This window comes from Pisolithus orientalis (genome assembly GCF_024613125.1).
Source record: "Pisolithus orientalis strain OTSU chromosome Unknown F5J12scaffold_90, whole genome shotgun sequence".
Lineage (NCBI taxonomy): Eukaryota > Fungi > Basidiomycota > Agaricomycetes > Boletales > Pisolithaceae > Pisolithus > Pisolithus orientalis.
This window is the reverse complement of record NW_026260871.1, coordinates 37,223-55,356: the sequence shown is the minus strand read 5'-3', so window position 1 is coordinate 55,356 and position 18,134 is coordinate 37,223. Positions and strand designations below refer to the sequence as shown.

The following is an 18,134-nucleotide window of genomic DNA, read 5'->3' as shown; positions in this document are numbered from 1 at the left end:
TCCTCCTAGGAATCAACAGCCAATTCTACCCAAACTCTCAGCTGGGACTGCAGTGTTTGGTCTGACTGGCACTGTCAACCACATGACCAATCTCCTGGGTTTGATATACCATGACAGTGCAAATGCAAGTGCTGCCTCACCCATTCCCACCCCCACCCCCACCAGTTCTGTTGACCACCTTTCCAAGGCATTGACCCTTCTGTCCACTGAGGACTCCTCACTACCAGTTGAGGTAGGTGCATTTATGGTGCACACTGTTACTGCAGATGAGAAGAAGGCAATGATGTATGCATCCATCACAAATACCACTCTTCGTCAAGCTGTCACCAACCAAGAGTATCAATGATCAATCACTGGTCATCTGCAGGAAGGTGGTGTTGATCAGGGGGGACCACTTTGAATTACAATGTAGCTGCATATACTTTCCATACCGACATGTACCTCTTTCATTTGTTGTTGTAATTCATGCTGTTTCAGATGACTTATCAAGAGTAATCACTGGAATTAAGTCTTTACATTAAAAAAATGTACATGGAAGGGCAGTAGTTCCTAGGTATATTCCCCACCACTTACTTATCCTCAGCACCATCCACATCCATGTCAGACTCATCTTCAAGGAGCTCCATGTCTCCCACTGCCTCTCTTGCCCTCAGGATGGCCTGGTAATTGATCCACATTGCCTTGGTGATTTGATCATGCAACACGCATGCCTCCAGATGTTCTCCATTGCCTTCCAGTACACTAGGCCCCTCCAACCCATCACCACCTTGCACACCTGTGTCAAATGGAGCACCAAAGTCTTCTGGAAGTTTGCCTTTGAATGGATCATGGATGTGGATGAAATTATGAAGGGCACAAAGTGCTGCTGGCAGCTGCACTTGTGTCCAGAGATCAAATGGTGGAACTAGTGAAAGGATACAAAAATGATGCTTTATGACACCAAAAATACATTCAATAACATTGTGGGCCAACACATGCTGCAAGTTGAACAATTCTTGCTTGTTTGCAGGCCTGCAGTTTTCATCAGTAGGATGGTCAGGGGATCATAAGTGTGATTACTTACCTTATGCTAGCATGGCCCCATTCAGCTAAATGGTAGTGTACACCATGGTATGGAACAAGCAGTGTTTGGTCTGCAGGAAATCCAGCATTTGCAAGCAAAAACTTTCCTTCAGGAATCCTCAAGTCATGTGTGGTCACATATTCATAGACACAGGCATCTGCTGCACTGCCCTCCCAGCCTGTAAGAGAGTATATAAACCATAAGTCAAAATTGCATGTGAAGAGACAGTTTTGGGAAATATATCCCTTGTGGTTCTGGTAGTTTGAATGTACATAGGCAGGGGGAGATGCATAAATATGGCTTCCATTGATGGCACCAATAGCATTGCAGAAGTATGGCCAGAATTTTTGGTTGTTTTGGATCTTTGAAGGAACAGTATTGCTAGCTGGAAATTGAACATAGTCCATATAAGAAGGTTGTGTTGCAAGTGTGGTGAGTATCATATGGAAATAACTGGAAACTCCATGCAGTAGTTACATCAGAGGAGTGTTAAATACATACTGTGAAATCATATCATTCAACTGTTGAAAGCACTCCCCTACATGCCTGAATGGCAGGCCAGTGATGCATGTATACAGGAATATCACAAGTTGTTCCTCGAGAGAAACAAACCTTGAATTCTTGAGTCCAAGCTGCAAAGCGATGATAAGCTGCTGGAAAACCTCCATGTGCATCCCAAGTTCACAATGAATGTGTTCTGGGTGACCTGCAAGCAGTTCCTGTTACACCCATGTCAGGGGTCTTTCTTTTTTCGACTTCTTGCAGTCACATGCATCACATGCCTTGTCATGTCTCTCATAATCATCACCATCCTAGGGGTTCATATGCTGTGAGGCTCCTTCAGATCTCCAGCTGTCAAGGTATTTCCAATACCTGTTGAGACTGTGCCTCCTGTTTGATCCAGTATTCCACTGCCCTCTCTGATGGACAACATGTTATGTTCTTACTTTGCTGACTCATTTCTGACTCATTCCTGACTTGTTTATGTTGCTCTGATGCTGTACTATAGCTCCAGTGTCTGGCTCCTTGCTGCACATTGATTGCACAGCTGGTATAGCCTTTGTCCCCTTGTCTACCCCCATCATATGACACCATATGACTCCCTCTGACTTATTTATTTGACTGATTGTTTTGTTGATTACTGTGGATATGCATTGTGACACATCTAGTCATGACTGGTACAGTACTTGTACTTAGGGGTATATAAACTCATGTATAGTACCTTGTATCCTCAGTTTTTTGATAGCTTGCAACTCAGCTTCATCCCTTTGCTTTCATCCTTGTTCCCTCTCTGAGTGACTACCCTAGAGGATCACCAGAAGAGTGAACCTCTGTTGGACTTCAGCAATAACTGAGCCATAGGGGTTACAACATGTTTGGCCTGTAGACTCCCCCTTGTGTGCTTCATGCCTATTCCATTTGAAGAAGTCACTGCACTCAGGCATAACAAAATTGAAAAACTTGTGCAGCTTTCAGGACTCATTGACCTCTTCATGCAAAGCCTACTCGTCCCTGGTTACTGAACTTCAACAAACCACTGCTCTCTTTACACATGGCTCGTTGGTCTCCCTACATGTAAAGTCTGACCTGCCTTCGCCTCACTTCCTGTAACAAGATAGAGAAGCATCCCTCTACCTTCAATCAAGTTCACCGCTCTACAGGCAGCCATTAGGCTTTAATAGATCACCTCCCTAGAGTCAGTGCTCATGCCTCCCTATGTGTAAAGTCACTCGCGCACAATCACTCTACACTGACAGGTTTCTTTTGAGAAATAAATCCTCCCTCAGCCTTTGTTGTCACTATCTGTAAAAGTGTCTAACCTGCAGAAATCAAGGTCTCCAGTCCCTCCTTGCCCTAACCCCCTTGGACTCAGTAGGAATCCTCCCTTACCGCCCATCCCATTAGGATGACTTGGTCCTTTGGTAACTGCAACAAATCCCCAGTTATCTTATCTATCCCAGTTTAGGGATTCAGAAATCACACTGAGTTTGGAAGAAGAAGATGATCAGAAGTCCAAGACTTCTTGTGGATCAGTCCTCAAAGAAGAACAGGAAGCACATGCATGGGAAGAAATGTCCATGATGATTGGTCATGGAGATTCAGTTCCTGAAATGCCCCTGAGGACCATTTTGGAAGAGGAACTGAGACAGAGGTTGGAAGAACAAAGAGTTGCTATGGTGGAGGAGCTCCACTGGGCTATGCATGCAACTTCGAGCAACCTGTTCCCAACAGGTATGCCTACTGACTCAGCTTTACAAGAATGGTATCACAGGAACTTCAGAAAGGCTGTACCCCCAGAGCTACCTGCTGGTGGTAGCAGTAAGGGGAAAGCCAGAGCCAATATTGATGATGACTGTGGCTTGAGCTGCTCACCCAACAGAGGTCAGGAGTTTAATGTTGGGTGTCCTGGAGAATACGATGGAAGCCAAAATGGGCTTCAGACCTGGATTATGCAGGTTGAAGGATATTTGAACCTGAACAGACATGTCTAGAACACAGAATCCCTCAAGATCTTGTTCACACTCATGTATATGACTAAGGGTGCCACTGTGTCCTTTGCTGAGAACTATCAAAATGAGAACAAGTTACTCAACAGATTGATCTACTACACTGACACCTTCCAGAGGTTTGTTGAACAACTCAAAGCCACCTTCAAGTCAGGGGATCAAACTGCTCTTGCAATCTTACATCTCTCAGACATCCAACAAGGTAAATGAGAACTTGAAGCATACATTGCTGAGTTCACTGGACTTGTAAACAAGGCTCAACTCAAGGAAGAATCATGTGAAGCAGGGATCTTCTTTGGAAAAGGATTAAACAAAGAATATCATGACTGGGTTCTCAATTCTGGATGTGCCCCTTCCATGGTCATAGAGTGGATACAGTGTGTGGGAGAGGCTCAAACCATGATTGCAACAAAGCATATCCTAGAAGGGAAGGAATCTGGGTATGAATGCAAATTCATTCATTACTGTGGAGGTTCCTGAGATCCTGACACAATGGACATCAACAAACACAAATGGAACGTTCACTGTTCTGGTTCAGAAATTAAGTGCTTCAATTGTGGAGCCAAGGGTCACATCAAGTGTGACTGTAAACTCAAAGTCAAGACTCAACTGTCCAATGCCCACATCATCCTCTCTGAGGATGGAAAGAAGACTGCCTACATTGGAGATCATGAAGCCAACATGGAAGAAAAGAAGTTGTTGGGTTTTTAAAGGGGACTGATGAATCTCCTGCATCAGTCAGTCCTGTTTCAATATTGTCCACTAGATGTACTCCTATAGATGATGAATTGAATATGCAAATTCGCTCTCCTCTCAGGTTGGTCATTTTACCAGACTACAAGGCAGGAATATGGGCCTGTATTGACTCAGGTGCTGAAGTCTCCCTCATCTCAGAGAAGATGGTCCAGAAACTCAAGATCCCAACCTATCAGGTCAAAAGGAAGTTCAAGACAACCTCATTCACTGGAAAGGATGAAGAATGGGTCACCTGCAAGGTGACCCTGAAAATGGAGATCAAGGAGCACACTATTCAGGTCAAATGCTATGTCAGGCCCCTCATTGGAAAAGAACATGTCCTTCTTGGGATGCCATTCTTGAAAGAGTTCAAGCCAAGAATGAACTGGGAAACTGGCAAAATTACTTGCTGGGATGATGGGTATGTACCTCTGAAAGGAAGCTCATGCTTGGTTGGACAGGTATCATTAAATCCTATGGATTTGGGTTGTACAAAGGAATCTTCCGATCCTCCCTCAGAAGTGGTAGAACCAGTTTTGGGTGAAACCCCCAAAGTAAGAATTAATAAAACTACCTTATCCACAGAACTCAAAGCTGCCATGGCAGTGAACAAGGAAGAGGTCAAGCTTCCAGAAACATACAAGGAGTTCACTAGGGTGTTCGCAGAAGATGACATACCGCTCCTGGCTCATCAGCCAGGATTAGATCATGAGATTAGACTCTGTGAAGACTTCAAACCAAAGAAAGTGGCAGTATACCCAATGTCTCCTGACAAACTTAAGGATTTAGATGAGTTCCTGGAGGAAAACCTTAGCTGCAAAAAGATTTGACCATCAACCTCGCCTCAAGCAGTGCTGGTGTTCTTTGTAGCAAAAAAGGATGGAAAGAAGTGGCTAATTCAAGACTACTGCTACCTTAACTTGTACACCATCCCAGACACACACCCACTGCCAAATGCACAAGTGTTGTTTGATGAACTAGTCAAATCAAAGTATTATGCCAAGTTCAACATTCAATGGGGTTTTACCAAACTCTGAGTCAAAGAAGGAGATGAATGGAAAGGAGCATTTGTCACACCAAGAGGCCTCTTCGAGCCCATGGTAATGTTCTTTGATCAGTGTAACTCACCTCCTTCCTTTCAGAGATACATGGATAAGACCTTTGAATCACAACGAGGAAAACAGGTAGGATACATGGATGATGTTGCCATCCATGCCAAAACAAGAGAAGAACTTCAGGAGCAAGTTTGCAAGTTCCTGAAGATCTGTGAAAAGGAAGGATTATGCCTCAAGATTAGCAAATGTATCTTTGAGGCCAAAGAAATTGAATTCCTTGGGATGATAATAGGAAAGGGGTATATGGAAACTTTGCTGATGAAGACCAACACCATCAGTACCTGGGAAGCCCCTGATAATCTTACAGGGCTTTGCAGATTCCTTGGGTTCTGTAACTTCTACTGCAAGTTCATCCCTTCCTTTTCAAGCATTGCATGACCCCTTCATGATCTCACAAAGGTGGGGGCCTCTTATCAGTGGACTCTGGAATGCCATGCCACATTTGAAAGGTTAAAAACTTTGTTATGCTCCTCTCTGGTCCTCACTATCCTGGACTTCTCAAAGCCCTTCACTCTTTTCACAGATGCTTCAAAGCTCAGTACTGGGGCCATTCTTGCTCAGAAAGGAGATGACAATGAGTGGCATCCCTGTTCTTATCTTTCACAGTCCCTTGCAGGAGCCAAGCAGCATTATCAAGTCTATGACTTGGAAATGCTAGCTGTTATTCGTGCTCTGAAGGCTTTCCACCCTTACTTGCTCTCTCCTGTTGAACCCACTGTGGTCTTCACCAACCACAAGAACTTGGAGTACTACCACAAGCCTCAACAGCTCACCCCACATCAGGCCACTGGGCCACTACCATCCAATCTTATCCTATCTGGTTCTCCTGGCAGGCTGGTCACCTACAGGTGCCAGCTGACACTCTGTCTCAAAAGGGCATGCTCAAGGAGCCCACCCTGGTTGCCACAGTCCTTCCCCCAGACCTTTGGCTTTCAGAGGGGGTGAATTCCCAAATTCGCCTTGTTTCCCCCACATTTTTGCTCACTAAAATACAAAAACATTTGAAAATTAACTGTCTCATGTGAATCAGACAACTTCTGGCATGGATGCAACACTCAAAACAAAACTCAAAGCTGTATTCTCACCCATGTGAGGAAAAATCAAAGGAGAATAGGCTGCCTGACACTCACCCTTTGAGGATGCCTGTAAAAGGAGCACAGGGAGTTTATGCCATATCCACAGACCTGTATGAATGTGTCAGGAATGACACACCAAAGGATTCAACAGGTCTGGAACCAAAAGATAATGTCACAATCGCAAAGGACAGAACAAAACAGTTTGGAATGACACGTCTTTATATTCCTCCTGAAGATTGCTGCCATTGCATGCACTCATATCATGATCATGAGTCAGCAGGGCACCCTGGACAAAAAGTGATGTTCATGAAGATGCAAAAGGAAATATGGTGGGAAGGTATGGGAAAAGATATATGGGCCTATGTGGCAAGGTGTCCAACATGCCAGACCACTAAAGTGGTGACTCACCTGCCAACACCACCCATTACTCCATATGATACACCCAAGACCATGTTTCCATTTCAACAAATATCTATGGATCTCATCATGGATCTCCCAATCTCAGGGGAACAGAAGTATGATTCTGTTCTCACAGTTGTCAATCAGGGCCTTTCAATGGCCACCCTGTTTGTTCTGTGTCACAAAACAATTGACTCCATCAGGATCACCTGACTCTTCCATCAGTACATCTATTCTCACTTTGGTGTCCCTGAGTCAGTAATCTCCAATCATGGACCACAGTTCACCTCCACATTTACCAAAGAACTTTACAAGGCAATAGGGGTAAAACCAAGGCTCTCAACCAGGTATCATTCCCAGACTAACAGAGAAAGCAAAAGGGTAAACCAGGAAGTGGAGGGATACTTACATCTCTATTGTGCAGAAGCCCCTAACTCATGGGCCACCAAACTCCTGTCTGCCAAGTTTGTGCATAACTCTCATATCCATTTGGTCCATCAAATGACACCTTTCTCATTGCTCTTGGGATATGACCTGTCCCCCTACCCAGAAGTTTGGCTAACTGCAGTCCCCTCGGTTGATGAAAGATTAGAAAGACTGGCCTCAAGTCATGATATCACCATTCTTGCTCACAAGAAAGCACAGGATCTCATGCATTCATGCTCAAAAGGATCCTACATGCTGCCCAAGGTCAGAGATCAAGTACTCCTGGATACTGGGCACTTGCACATCAAGAACCAGTGCAACAAGATTGTGCCCAGAAGGCTTGGGCCATTCAAGGTGACTCAGGTTGTTTCTCTGGTGGCCTTCCACCTGGAGCTTCCTTCGACCTGGAAGGTACATCCTGTGTTCCATGCCTCTCAAATCTATTCTTACCAGGAAAATGACATGTATGGTTGAGCTCCACCTGCACTGCTTCTGGAGCTTGTAGATGATGAAATTGAATGGGAGGTCAAATCAATAATCAATCACAAGGTTGATGGGTGCAGGGGTAAACAAAAATATTTGGTCAAGTGGAAAGGTTTCCTGCATTCATCCAATACTTGGGAACTGGAAGAACATATAAAGGACCACACTTTGGAGGCCCTTGACCAGTACAAGCTTGCCTGTCACCTTTGAAACTGATGGATTCCCCCCACTCTGTCAACACTGAGAATGACTATGCCAACCTCCCCCTCACAGAATCTGTTTATGACCCCACAGCCAACCAGGATGACCTCTTCATCCCTCCCATCACTATCTATGCCCCAACCTCACCTCCAATGACTGCTGCCAGCCTTTCTGACTCATACCCCTCATCCCCCATCTCACAGCCCCATGTGACATCACCCCCTGTCACCTGCCCTCTCTGACTGCATCCACATGCATCCTTCTTGGTTAAGAGGGTCCCCACCCCCAAGGCCAGAGCCCTCCATGATGGGGACAGTAACCAGCAGGGAAAGGGTAAGGGTAAGGCACAAACTGATGATGATGCTGATAGTCAAGCAGCCAAGGCTGGGCCCACCAATGCTCCCAAATCTCCCCACCTATGCACCACCTTCATCACCTACTCTGATGGCATGCAACATGCAGCCCTCAACCTCCTTGCCACCACAGCCCTTGCCAGGGATGACAAACCTAGACTACCAGTCTCAGCAACTGACTACTTGGATGTTGTTAGGGCACTTGACCTCTTCAACAACAGGGACCACATTGACAGGTGCACACCAGAACAAGTTAAGTATTTTGGGGTGCTGTCTGAGATCTACAGAGTGACAAACATAATCAACAAAGCTGTCTCAAAGATCTGTACCCAGAAACTCAGTGGCACCACTGCCCTGTTGGAAGTGATAATGGTCAACATGCTTGAGCAAGGATCGTTGGAGCTTCTAGAAGCTGTTACTGGTGGTGCCTATCACCACCTTCTCCATCAACAGATTGGCGAGTTCCTTGCCCCTCCTGCTTCTCAGCTTCTTGACCATATTCACCCAAAACAAGAGGAACCATTGGTTTCCCACAAGGAGAAACAGGAGAAGCAGAAGAGGAATGACAAGTGGAAGGCATTAGAATTGACTTACATCAGTTCCAGTGATCTTTATAAAGAGGTTGGTACTCATCTTGGGACTGGGACTCACAACTCTGCTTGGGAGGTACTCTTGCAGGATGCATCATGGGCTGGGATCCATAAACACTATCATAATGCAGTCCATGCCACCAACCCTCTCCCTGCAACTCCCATCATCCCCATCCCTCTCAATCAACTTCAGTTCTACCTCAGTGGCCAGTCCCCTGTCCCTGCTGACCATGTCCTCTACCAACATGCATGTTTCCAGTATCATTACTTGGGACATTGGTCCTGTTGCAATGGACATGGCTCCTGCTATACTCCAGCCCTCAAGGAGCTGCCAACTCCATCACCATCATTGCCTGTCTCCTCACACACATGTTCCCATGTTTATACTACTCACCAACCCCTTTCCTCACACCCCACTAACACACCAGGCCCATCCTCAAGGGTCTGAGGACCTTAGAGGGGGGGTGATGTTACACCCATGTCAGGGGTCTTTCCTTTTTCAACTTCTTGTGGTCACATGCATCATGTGCCTCATCATGTCTCTCATAATCATTGCCATCCTAGGGGTTCATATGCTGTGAGGCTCCTTCAGATCTCCAGCTGTCAAGGTATTTCCAATACCTGTCAAGACCATGCCTCCTGTTTGATCCAGTATTCCACTGCCCTCTCTGATGGACAACATGTTATGTTCTTACTTTTCTGACTCATTTCTGACTCATTCCTGACTTGTTTATGTTGCTCTGATGCTGTACTATAGCTCCAGTGTCTGGCTCCTTGCTGCACATTGACTGTGCAGCCAGTATGGCCTTTGTCCCCTTGTCTACCCCCATCATATGACACCATATGACTCCCTCTGACTTATTTATTTGACTGATTGTTTTGTTGATTACTGCAGATACACATCATGATACATCTAGTCATGACTGGTATGGTACTCATACTTAGGGGTATATAAACCCACATATAGTACCTTGTATCCTCAGTTTTTTCATAGCTCGCAACTCAGCTTCATCCCTTTGCTTTCATCCTTGTTCCCTCTCCAAGTGACTACCCTAGAGGATCACCAGAAGAGCGAACCTCTGTCAGACTTCAGCAATAACTGAGCCATAGGGGTTACAACATGTTTGGCCCATAGACTCCCCCTCATGCACTTCATGCCTATTCCATTTGAAGAAGTCACTGTGCTCAGGCATAACAGTTCCAGCACCCAGTCTTCACCAGACAGGTGGGAGGTGTGGTATGGCTGAGGTTCTCGCCCAAGATCTGATTTGAGGAGATGTGTGACTGCACAGAGAATGATGCTGAGGACCAATGCAATATACTTTACCAGATGATGGTGTTGTTCTAGGCTGAGAGGGCACATGTAGGGTTACATACTGTAGTACATGCTGATTGATTATCACTATCAGCAGCCCAGCACAGATTATGGCTCCGACTAAATTTCGGCATGCACCGTTAGACTCAAGCGAGCCAACATGAGTCGGTAATGCTCGGCAATGCTCTACGCCAGTTTCCGAACTGGCTCTAAAGGACACCTCCGTTGAAGTCATTGAGATTGATCGGGTGCACTGCCATCCATACGTCAGGACCCAGGGTAGGTTCATCTGCAAGACGGTCGAATTACAGCATGCGCTTCAGACAGTTTTTGAATCGTTTGAGAGCTCGGCACGCACTGTTACCGATGCTAAGCGCTCTAACGGTGCTCTTAGAGCACTAAGCGATTTGCAGATGTTGTACGCACGACCTGACAAAGTTCATACTAGCTATTGTTAGGCAAGATCGTTGTGCACCCGAAACTTGATTTTTCGTCATCATTTCGGCATTCCTGCGACCCATCATTTGACATGTGTTCTAGCTGCCGTCTCCCCTGCGTGCCATTCTACCGTAGGCCTTCTGGGATGGTGAACCGTATCATCCAACGCCCTGTTTCCGCGACAACACCACCCGTCGTTGAAGACCAACAGACTTCTTGTTACAAAAACCCTAACCCACCCTTGTTATGAGCGATATTTGGGAGCGAAGAGTAGATTATCGAGCCAGACCCTACATTATCTCCATCCGCCCTTCAGCAGTCACTGCTCCCGATATTGATACAGCCTCTGGAAAGCTGTTGTCAACCCCCACCACGACCGAACCAAGGCATTTGCCCTGCCGTATGTATGCAGCCTGCTCCTTTTCGCAGATCTGTGGACTCTATTGTCCAGAGCGCACGATGCCATTCCCAAGTCATACGAAGCGTTGCACAGAGGAATCTCCCAGCAAGGACAATTTGTGCCTGGGTAAAATTCTTGTCATGTTTCGTCTTTGATGTATTCACATCTCTCGATTGATGATCGACGATCTTTGGCATGTTCGGTTACTGCCCCACGTCGCATAAATGCATCCCATCGCGAGGGAAGCTTACCTACATACATAGATGGGATTCCTACGAAGTGTACTAACGTGAAGCGGCTGGGTTCAATCGGGGTACTACTGCCGCAAGCTGCGCGTCATCAGCCAAAGGATTGAAAAGGGTACGAGAGTCAGGCAAGCAGACCATGATTGTTTATGTAGTTCTCCTGCCCATGCCGGCAGGCCGGCACATGGTTAGGTCAGTGGAGAGATCATTGCAACTGGAGGGAATAGGTGGAATGGACATCCTGTCACTCATTGCCTCATGCCTTCGATAAGCTGTGTGAACGTCAACGTCGAGCGCCCGCCTAGTTTAGGATAGATTGCCGTTGAAAGGCCTCAGAGCTGGCGTTCACCTCTAGTGCTGTACACCATTGTAAAATCTGGCCAGCAATCAGCATCAGTCTTCCATTCACCCGTTATCCTACACTTGAAACTCGCCACGTGAAGGAATACCCTGTGGGCCCGGCCACTGAAAGTATGTGTGATTACTATTTGATGAGTTGAACATTGCATTGACTCGTGAGGAAGATGAGGTTACTAGACGTGAAAGCTGTTCTCGACCGGGAAGCGCACATCCAGCAGGCCGACCCCGAACGTGAAATCCTGAAGGAGCTTGACGACAAAGGCACTCGCTATGCCATACTGTCACATCGCTGGGGCGACGAGGTCGGTTACGAAGAAATGACTGGGCTGATGAACATGGAGGAGCGGAAAAGGGACCAGATCAGGCAACGCAACGGCTACCAAAAGATCATCAAGAGCTGCAAGCAGGCCTCGAAGGACGGCTACGAGTTGTTATGGATCGACACCTGTTGCATCGACAAATGGAGCAGTTCAGAATTATCAGAGGCCATTAATTCAATGTATCGATGGTACCAGAACGCGCAGGTGTGCTATGCGTACCTCAACGATGTTGATGAGTCGGTCTTCCCTGCCGAGCGAAACTGTGACAAGTTTAGCGAGTCCGACGGTTGGCCAGAGTGGTTCATGCGGGGCTGGACCCTGCAGGAACTCATCGCACCTAAGCAAGTTGAGTTCTTCAACAAGGACTGGGCGCCTATTGGCAACAAACGGCACCTTGCTCCCACGTTGGAGGACATAACGCAAATTCCATGGGAAGTGTTGAGGGATGGCCTGGCTGCGAAGCGTCTCAGCGTCGCACAAGTCATGTCATGGGCCGCCAAGCGGAAGACGACGCGTGTGGAAGATCGGGCATACTCACTGATGGGGTTGTTCAGGGTTAACATGCCCATGTTGTACGGCGAGGGCAAAAAGGCATTCCAGAGGCTACAACTGGAAATCATCCGCGTATCCAGCGATCATAGCATATTCGCATGGAATCCAAGTGAACCGCGGACAGGCAGTGTCCTGGCTGAGGATCCGAGTGACTTTCGGAGTGGTAGCCTCATCAAAATAGTGAAACCCGACGAATTTATTGACAGCCTAATGGCACTCATTGAATGGAACGCACTCAGCGGCCCCCGGCACTCCCACCATAGGTTCAGGAAGATCTTGTCCAACCCGATACGTTGGTGCAGACTTGCATGGTTGAGGTGGCGTGCCCGCGCGATCAGCCACCGACTTCGCACAATCTCTGTCACCAGTTCAGGTATCCAAGTGTGTCTGCCCGTCATCCCCTCTCGCGACTCTCCGTCTCATCTCAGAGCTATATTGCCATGTGGCTATGTCCCTTTCATCATTGATTTGGTATCCTCTGGATCCAACTTTGAGAGGACTTCTGCAACTGCTCGTATTTCGGCCCCCACCACCACATATCCAGAATTCAAGACACTCTGTCTTACATATCATCGAGATGCCAATGAGACTCACCGAGAGTTTGCCCTCGACGACAAGTATGCCTCGTACCATGGATTCACTCGCTGCGGTACCTATCCATGCGAGTTTACAGGCGACACTGTCGCTCTCTCATCCCTTGCAGATGATCTCATCATCATAGTCTATGCTAACGACCATAATGGATCCCGCTTTGCAGTTGGCCTCGGATACCACCTCGGCCAAGGATGGGTACACGCTGTCTATGACGGATGCTCTCCAACTCAGAAAGACCGGATACCGTGGTCAAATTTTGCCCATGGAACATTTTGGCGAATGTGGAATGCACGTGCAGAACATGTTCAAAGCATGCCCAAACAAGAATACGACGATGAACGTCGTCGCAACGACCACTTCATTAAACATGTTCACATTCCCCGATCCATCTGGGCTGCCAGGGTAGTCTGGGGTAGGTGGGAGATGGAAAATTTCAAGATTATGGTTGATGTCGAACAATGTCCTGGTTGCTGTGATGGGCCACGTGGATGGGCAACGACATGTGTTGGTATTTTTCCTCCCGCGTGCACGCAGACCTAACCATTTGTGTTAACATAGAACGAACACTGTGGTTTTGATACGCCGGGATTCATGGATACAACTTGCTATCCATACCTGTTGAGGCTGGACGGCTGGTGGGCCCAGTTTGCCAAGTGTTCCGGTCCACGGATTGTGGTGAGTCATGTTATGCATACTCATGCCTGCGTCGACACTGATATAACCAGCTGGGTGATTATGGTGAATATTCCGATGGCAATTTCAAATGCACTGGCAATATATTTGAGGATATGCGAACCCTTGGCAATATTGATCCCACGGAATCCGTTTATCAACCTTTGGTCTGTCATGTATCCGGCTCCGGATGGTTAATGCGTCACGTGGAGAATCACATTGATCTTGCTATGGTATGTCATACAAGTACAGAGGGGAATCACCTAGCCTTGCGTCAACCAAAGGGTTTAAGACTTCCTGAAAATGGACATTTTGAACTGCTCCTGAAAGAGTTGGCCATTCGTCTTGCAGGAAAACATTTAGTGATATCAGTTATACAATGTTCAAGTTTGTATGGAGTTGACATTCACGGGGAGGCAAGGGATTCGGGTGACGGTGAGTTTTCTGCGACAAGCGTGGCTTGCTCTCCTTTTGACTTTATTAGACTCGACAATCGACGGTGACAACCATTCCATGCAACCTAGGATTTTGACCCCACTATATATTGTCGTAAGCCCACAAGTTTGGCAAAGAGAAATGCCTTGTGTACAGAGGAGGGAGCAGTTCAAGAGTATTCGGTAAGCCAATGGAATCAGTATACGCGGTAGTACTGACTTGGCTTCGTTTCGGGATGTAGGGAGCACTTTTATGCCCTCGTGAATATAGTGCCTTTCATTTTCGCACTTGATTTGCTTGTACTGATGTCGTCTGCAGCGTCAACCGACAGGAGTCGAAGTTCGTCACAAGTCTGCTGTGCACAGGAAAACTGCACGAACATCAATCGCACACCTAGGATGGCATCAGAACAGGCAAAAGAAAGATGGAGCGATCAGGTTCTTCTCAGAGATGTTTTGTCTCCACCATCTGAGAAATTATGTCTGTACTCATATTTTCATTGCCTCGTCCAGTTCACACTTACCATTGAACACAGGTCGGAAAAATATTCTTCTTTGAAAGACTGCCCTCGATAATGAAAAGTGATTCGGTCAGCGAGGTTTCTACAGGCAGTGCAGAAGGTCTGTTCACCAAATTAAACCTGTTTGTCCGTAAACCTACATTGCAACCTTAGAAGATGGTTTACCAGCACGCACACCAAAATTGCCGTTCGCAGACTGGGTGATGACATGTAACCTATTTAAGGGTGGCCAGCAATCCAATGCTTTGCGGGACCCGCACCTTGAAGTCGTGTTTCCTGTGTTATCCAAGCGATGCCATACTCTGTGTGAATGGGATGACGCACCATGTCGGTATGCTAATGAAAAGCGAAAGGTGGAGCGCGAGTTGAAGTCCATATTACAGACTCTGAGTGCTGATGTAGGTTTTTCTATTGGAAAAAAAGAATTAGGGCTGATTCTAACAACAAAAAGCTACTCCAACACATACTTCGTGTCTTCGTCATTGAACATGCGTCCTCGTGAGTCATCTTATTGCCTCAAATCGTTTCCTTTTCTCACATTCACTGAGTTCTGGCCCCAGATGGACAACTCAAGCGATCCACATTGAATATGACAGGTCAGCACCATATCTACTATCGTTCAGCAGTTCACGTCTCGAATGTGATATGTAGGCGACTCGACATCCCTTCTGTGATTGAAGAGATAGAAGCTCTCCAAGCGAAACTCGATGCAACAGCGGATGGAGATGAGAAACGAGCGCTGGAGGAGGACGTCACAGGCAAGGCAAGGGCAAGATCAACTTGTCACGTTTCGATGCTCAGGATACCCTTAGATCTTGTGGCTGTGTTGGTGTGGGATATGTGCGGAAGTAGACCAACTGTTACCAAAGGCGAGTCAACCCCATTGTTTCCGCAGATGTCGTTTGACGTGGTGCAGGTTGTGGATTACATTCGGCGAGAAGGAAATATGAATGTCAGTGTCATCACATGTCCAAACGTCATCGTAACCGCCGTTAACAGGGCTTACGGGAGATTTTTATGATTATATTTCCGATGAAGCTTATAGACTCAGATGACAATCAAACTCACTTGCGTCGGTAGGTGACCACATGGTGCCTATATAAATTACTGAACTTACTGTGTTTCAGGGTCATGCTTGATGCAGGAGTAGGCACCTCGAAACATCGGTTGTGGCTTGCCGCCCAGGCTGCAGAGCAAGCCAAGTGGTCAGGCGCGACTAGGGATATCGTTGCTCTGGATAATGAGGGTCCCATCCCGAGTACAAGTACTCATCCCCCCTCCACATCAGTGGTTTAGCAAATATGGGTATTGCTAAGTATGTCCTTTATTTTGCCCGGATGAATTCAGCTCGTTGATGAGTGATGACGATCGTGATAGTAACGGGAATGACGTAGCTAATACGCACTGACTTGGTACTGTGACGAATGTCCCTTCCGACGTTGTAATGATAGATCAATCTACGTGATGTCACCTTTTGTACAAGAACGCATGAAAGAGAATCCGAGGGGCAATTGCAAGTACGATCACCGTCTGATTCGTTTTGTATCGGGTAACGTGCAATCATTATGTATGTAGCTCCTTGACTTCAAGTGCAATGAGCTGTTATGTCGATCACTGGTATCGGTACAAGTCGATGAGCATGACAGTGCACCTCCAACGGTTTGCGTTGCGCCACCGTCCGTCAATCAGGTTCAGAGAGTGAATGAGCTGCTGCCGTAGGAACAGAGAATCGAGCTCTGGTGGAGCGTTTTCACAGTCCCATCAACTAAAGTAGGTTGTCAAGACTAACATAACATCCTATGTGGGCGTCGTGTCGGTATCTCTTTCGCTGGCACTCAACATGGGTGCCACACATGTAATGGCCTAACAGTGCCGGAGGCGAGGAGATTTACATCGGGCGCTGAAGCTGGCCACCACTAGTGTACAGAGGGGATAACAGTGATCCGCGTCGTCGTTTGGAGGTGGTGTAAGCAAGTCGGGGCATGTTCGATTCCATCGCTTTAGTAATGCTCAGATGCGATGAAGATGTATGTTCTGGGCCTTCGTGTCTTGGTTGCGAATCATGCGGGTGAACATGTTCTGTCAGGTAAGTGTAATATACAAAAACACAAGTATGACCACTCCGTTCCACGAGCGCTGTCCGATGCAAATGTTCAATCAAGCCCCTCCAGATCCGAAATGACACCCTCAGGGAGATTAAAACCGACAGCATAGAGTAACACAGCGAACTTAAGAGGTGTTGCACTCAATCGACCTGTTGGTGACGCGCGAGACAGAAAGAGGCGAAGCTGGTCCAAGTCATATCCCAGTTGGCTGCTGAGCACGACGCGTCTCGTAGGTCTCCGGGAGTGGTCATGGGTGTTGTGGTACACGAGGTGAGCAACTTAAAGCAGTACAGTCAGTCGGCCCAGACGGTGTACTACTGGGTATTTAAGATCTTACTTGATCCTGTACGTTCGAAGAGTTGAGTTTCAGGAATTCGCAATCTTTGTTCATGCAAAGACTTTCACCAGGGGAATACGAGTGTCCATATTCACACAGAAGGGTTGGGAAGGACACGCTATCCCACCTAATGATCGCTCCGCAAAGAGTGGTCAACCCAACTGTGGGTAAATGTTGGCGACAAACTTACGATTGTGGGAAGCCCAGTTGAGGAAATTCGTAGGGAGCATGGTACACAAGCATTCTGCCTGGATCGTGAGAATGATATTCGCACTTCTCACACGTAGTTTCCCCCTTACGAATCATCGACGAATCAGTGATTTGGAGAAAATAGCAACGTACTGGTATATGCATTCGATCCCAATAACCCTCGTGCTTCCCAGGAAAAGGCAACTAGTTCGACGTCACCCCCAAAGGTTATACCGCTTCACTTTAACCGTCGTGCAGTGCTGTTGAGAATCGAGATTGTTCCTGAACCGTCGTCGTTTCCGCCCGGTGCCTAGGAAGTGGAGCATGTTTGAGGGAACCAACAACGCAAGTTCCCACTCACGCGTTTCATACCGAAGGAGCCACAGGAATCATAGTGTCTGGAGATTTCCCAAACGACATTGAGTGCGGAACCCTCCACAAACAGCATGAACCTGCATGCTTCACCGGCACCCTCGAACTGTGTCTTCAACCACTCTGGAGCGACCCTCGAACAATGGTGGAACGAATGTCTAGAAGCAATGCCTGAGGTATACCAACAGGTCAATTAAGTACGACCCCTCAAGTTCGTTACGTTACTCCATGCTGCCGATTTCGATTTCCCTGAAGGCATCAATGTAGAGCGTTTAGAGAAGCTTGATTGAATATTGTATCGCGCGTGTAGTGACGTCACGAGTGCGGAAACC

The 18,134-nt window shown here is 47.0% G+C and overlaps 2 protein-coding genes across 2 annotated transcripts; both read left to right on the top strand.

Moving 5' to 3' along the window:
• The first annotated feature begins 11,688 nt into the window (after window positions 1-11,688).
• On the top strand, window positions 11,689-15,038 carry F5J12DRAFT_574473 (heterokaryon incompatibility protein-domain-containing protein). The gene is made up of 8 exons (XM_051740127.1): window positions 11,689-11,817; window positions 11,871-13,676; window positions 13,731-13,847; window positions 13,898-14,279; window positions 14,329-14,461; window positions 14,521-14,548; window positions 14,598-14,759; window positions 14,815-15,038. The coding sequence occupies exons 2-8, from the start codon at window positions 11,871-11,873 to the stop codon at window positions 14,950-14,952; spliced, it is 2,766 nt and encodes a 921-aa protein (XP_051594570.1). The 5' UTR covers window positions 11,689-11,817; the 3' UTR covers window positions 14,953-15,038.
• On the top strand, window positions 15,008-16,410 carry F5J12DRAFT_574420 (uncharacterized protein). The gene is made up of 10 exons (XM_051740126.1): window positions 15,008-15,130; window positions 15,183-15,197; window positions 15,251-15,297; window positions 15,348-15,395; window positions 15,451-15,562; window positions 15,612-15,668; window positions 15,716-15,751; window positions 15,799-15,875; window positions 15,927-16,114; window positions 16,177-16,410. Exons 1-9 carry the CDS (start codon window positions 15,125-15,127, stop codon window positions 16,093-16,095), a joined length of 567 nt encoding a protein of 188 aa, XP_051594569.1. The 5' UTR covers window positions 15,008-15,124; the 3' UTR covers window positions 16,096-16,114; window positions 16,177-16,410.
• The last annotated feature ends 1,724 nt before the right edge of the window (window positions 16,411-18,134 follow it).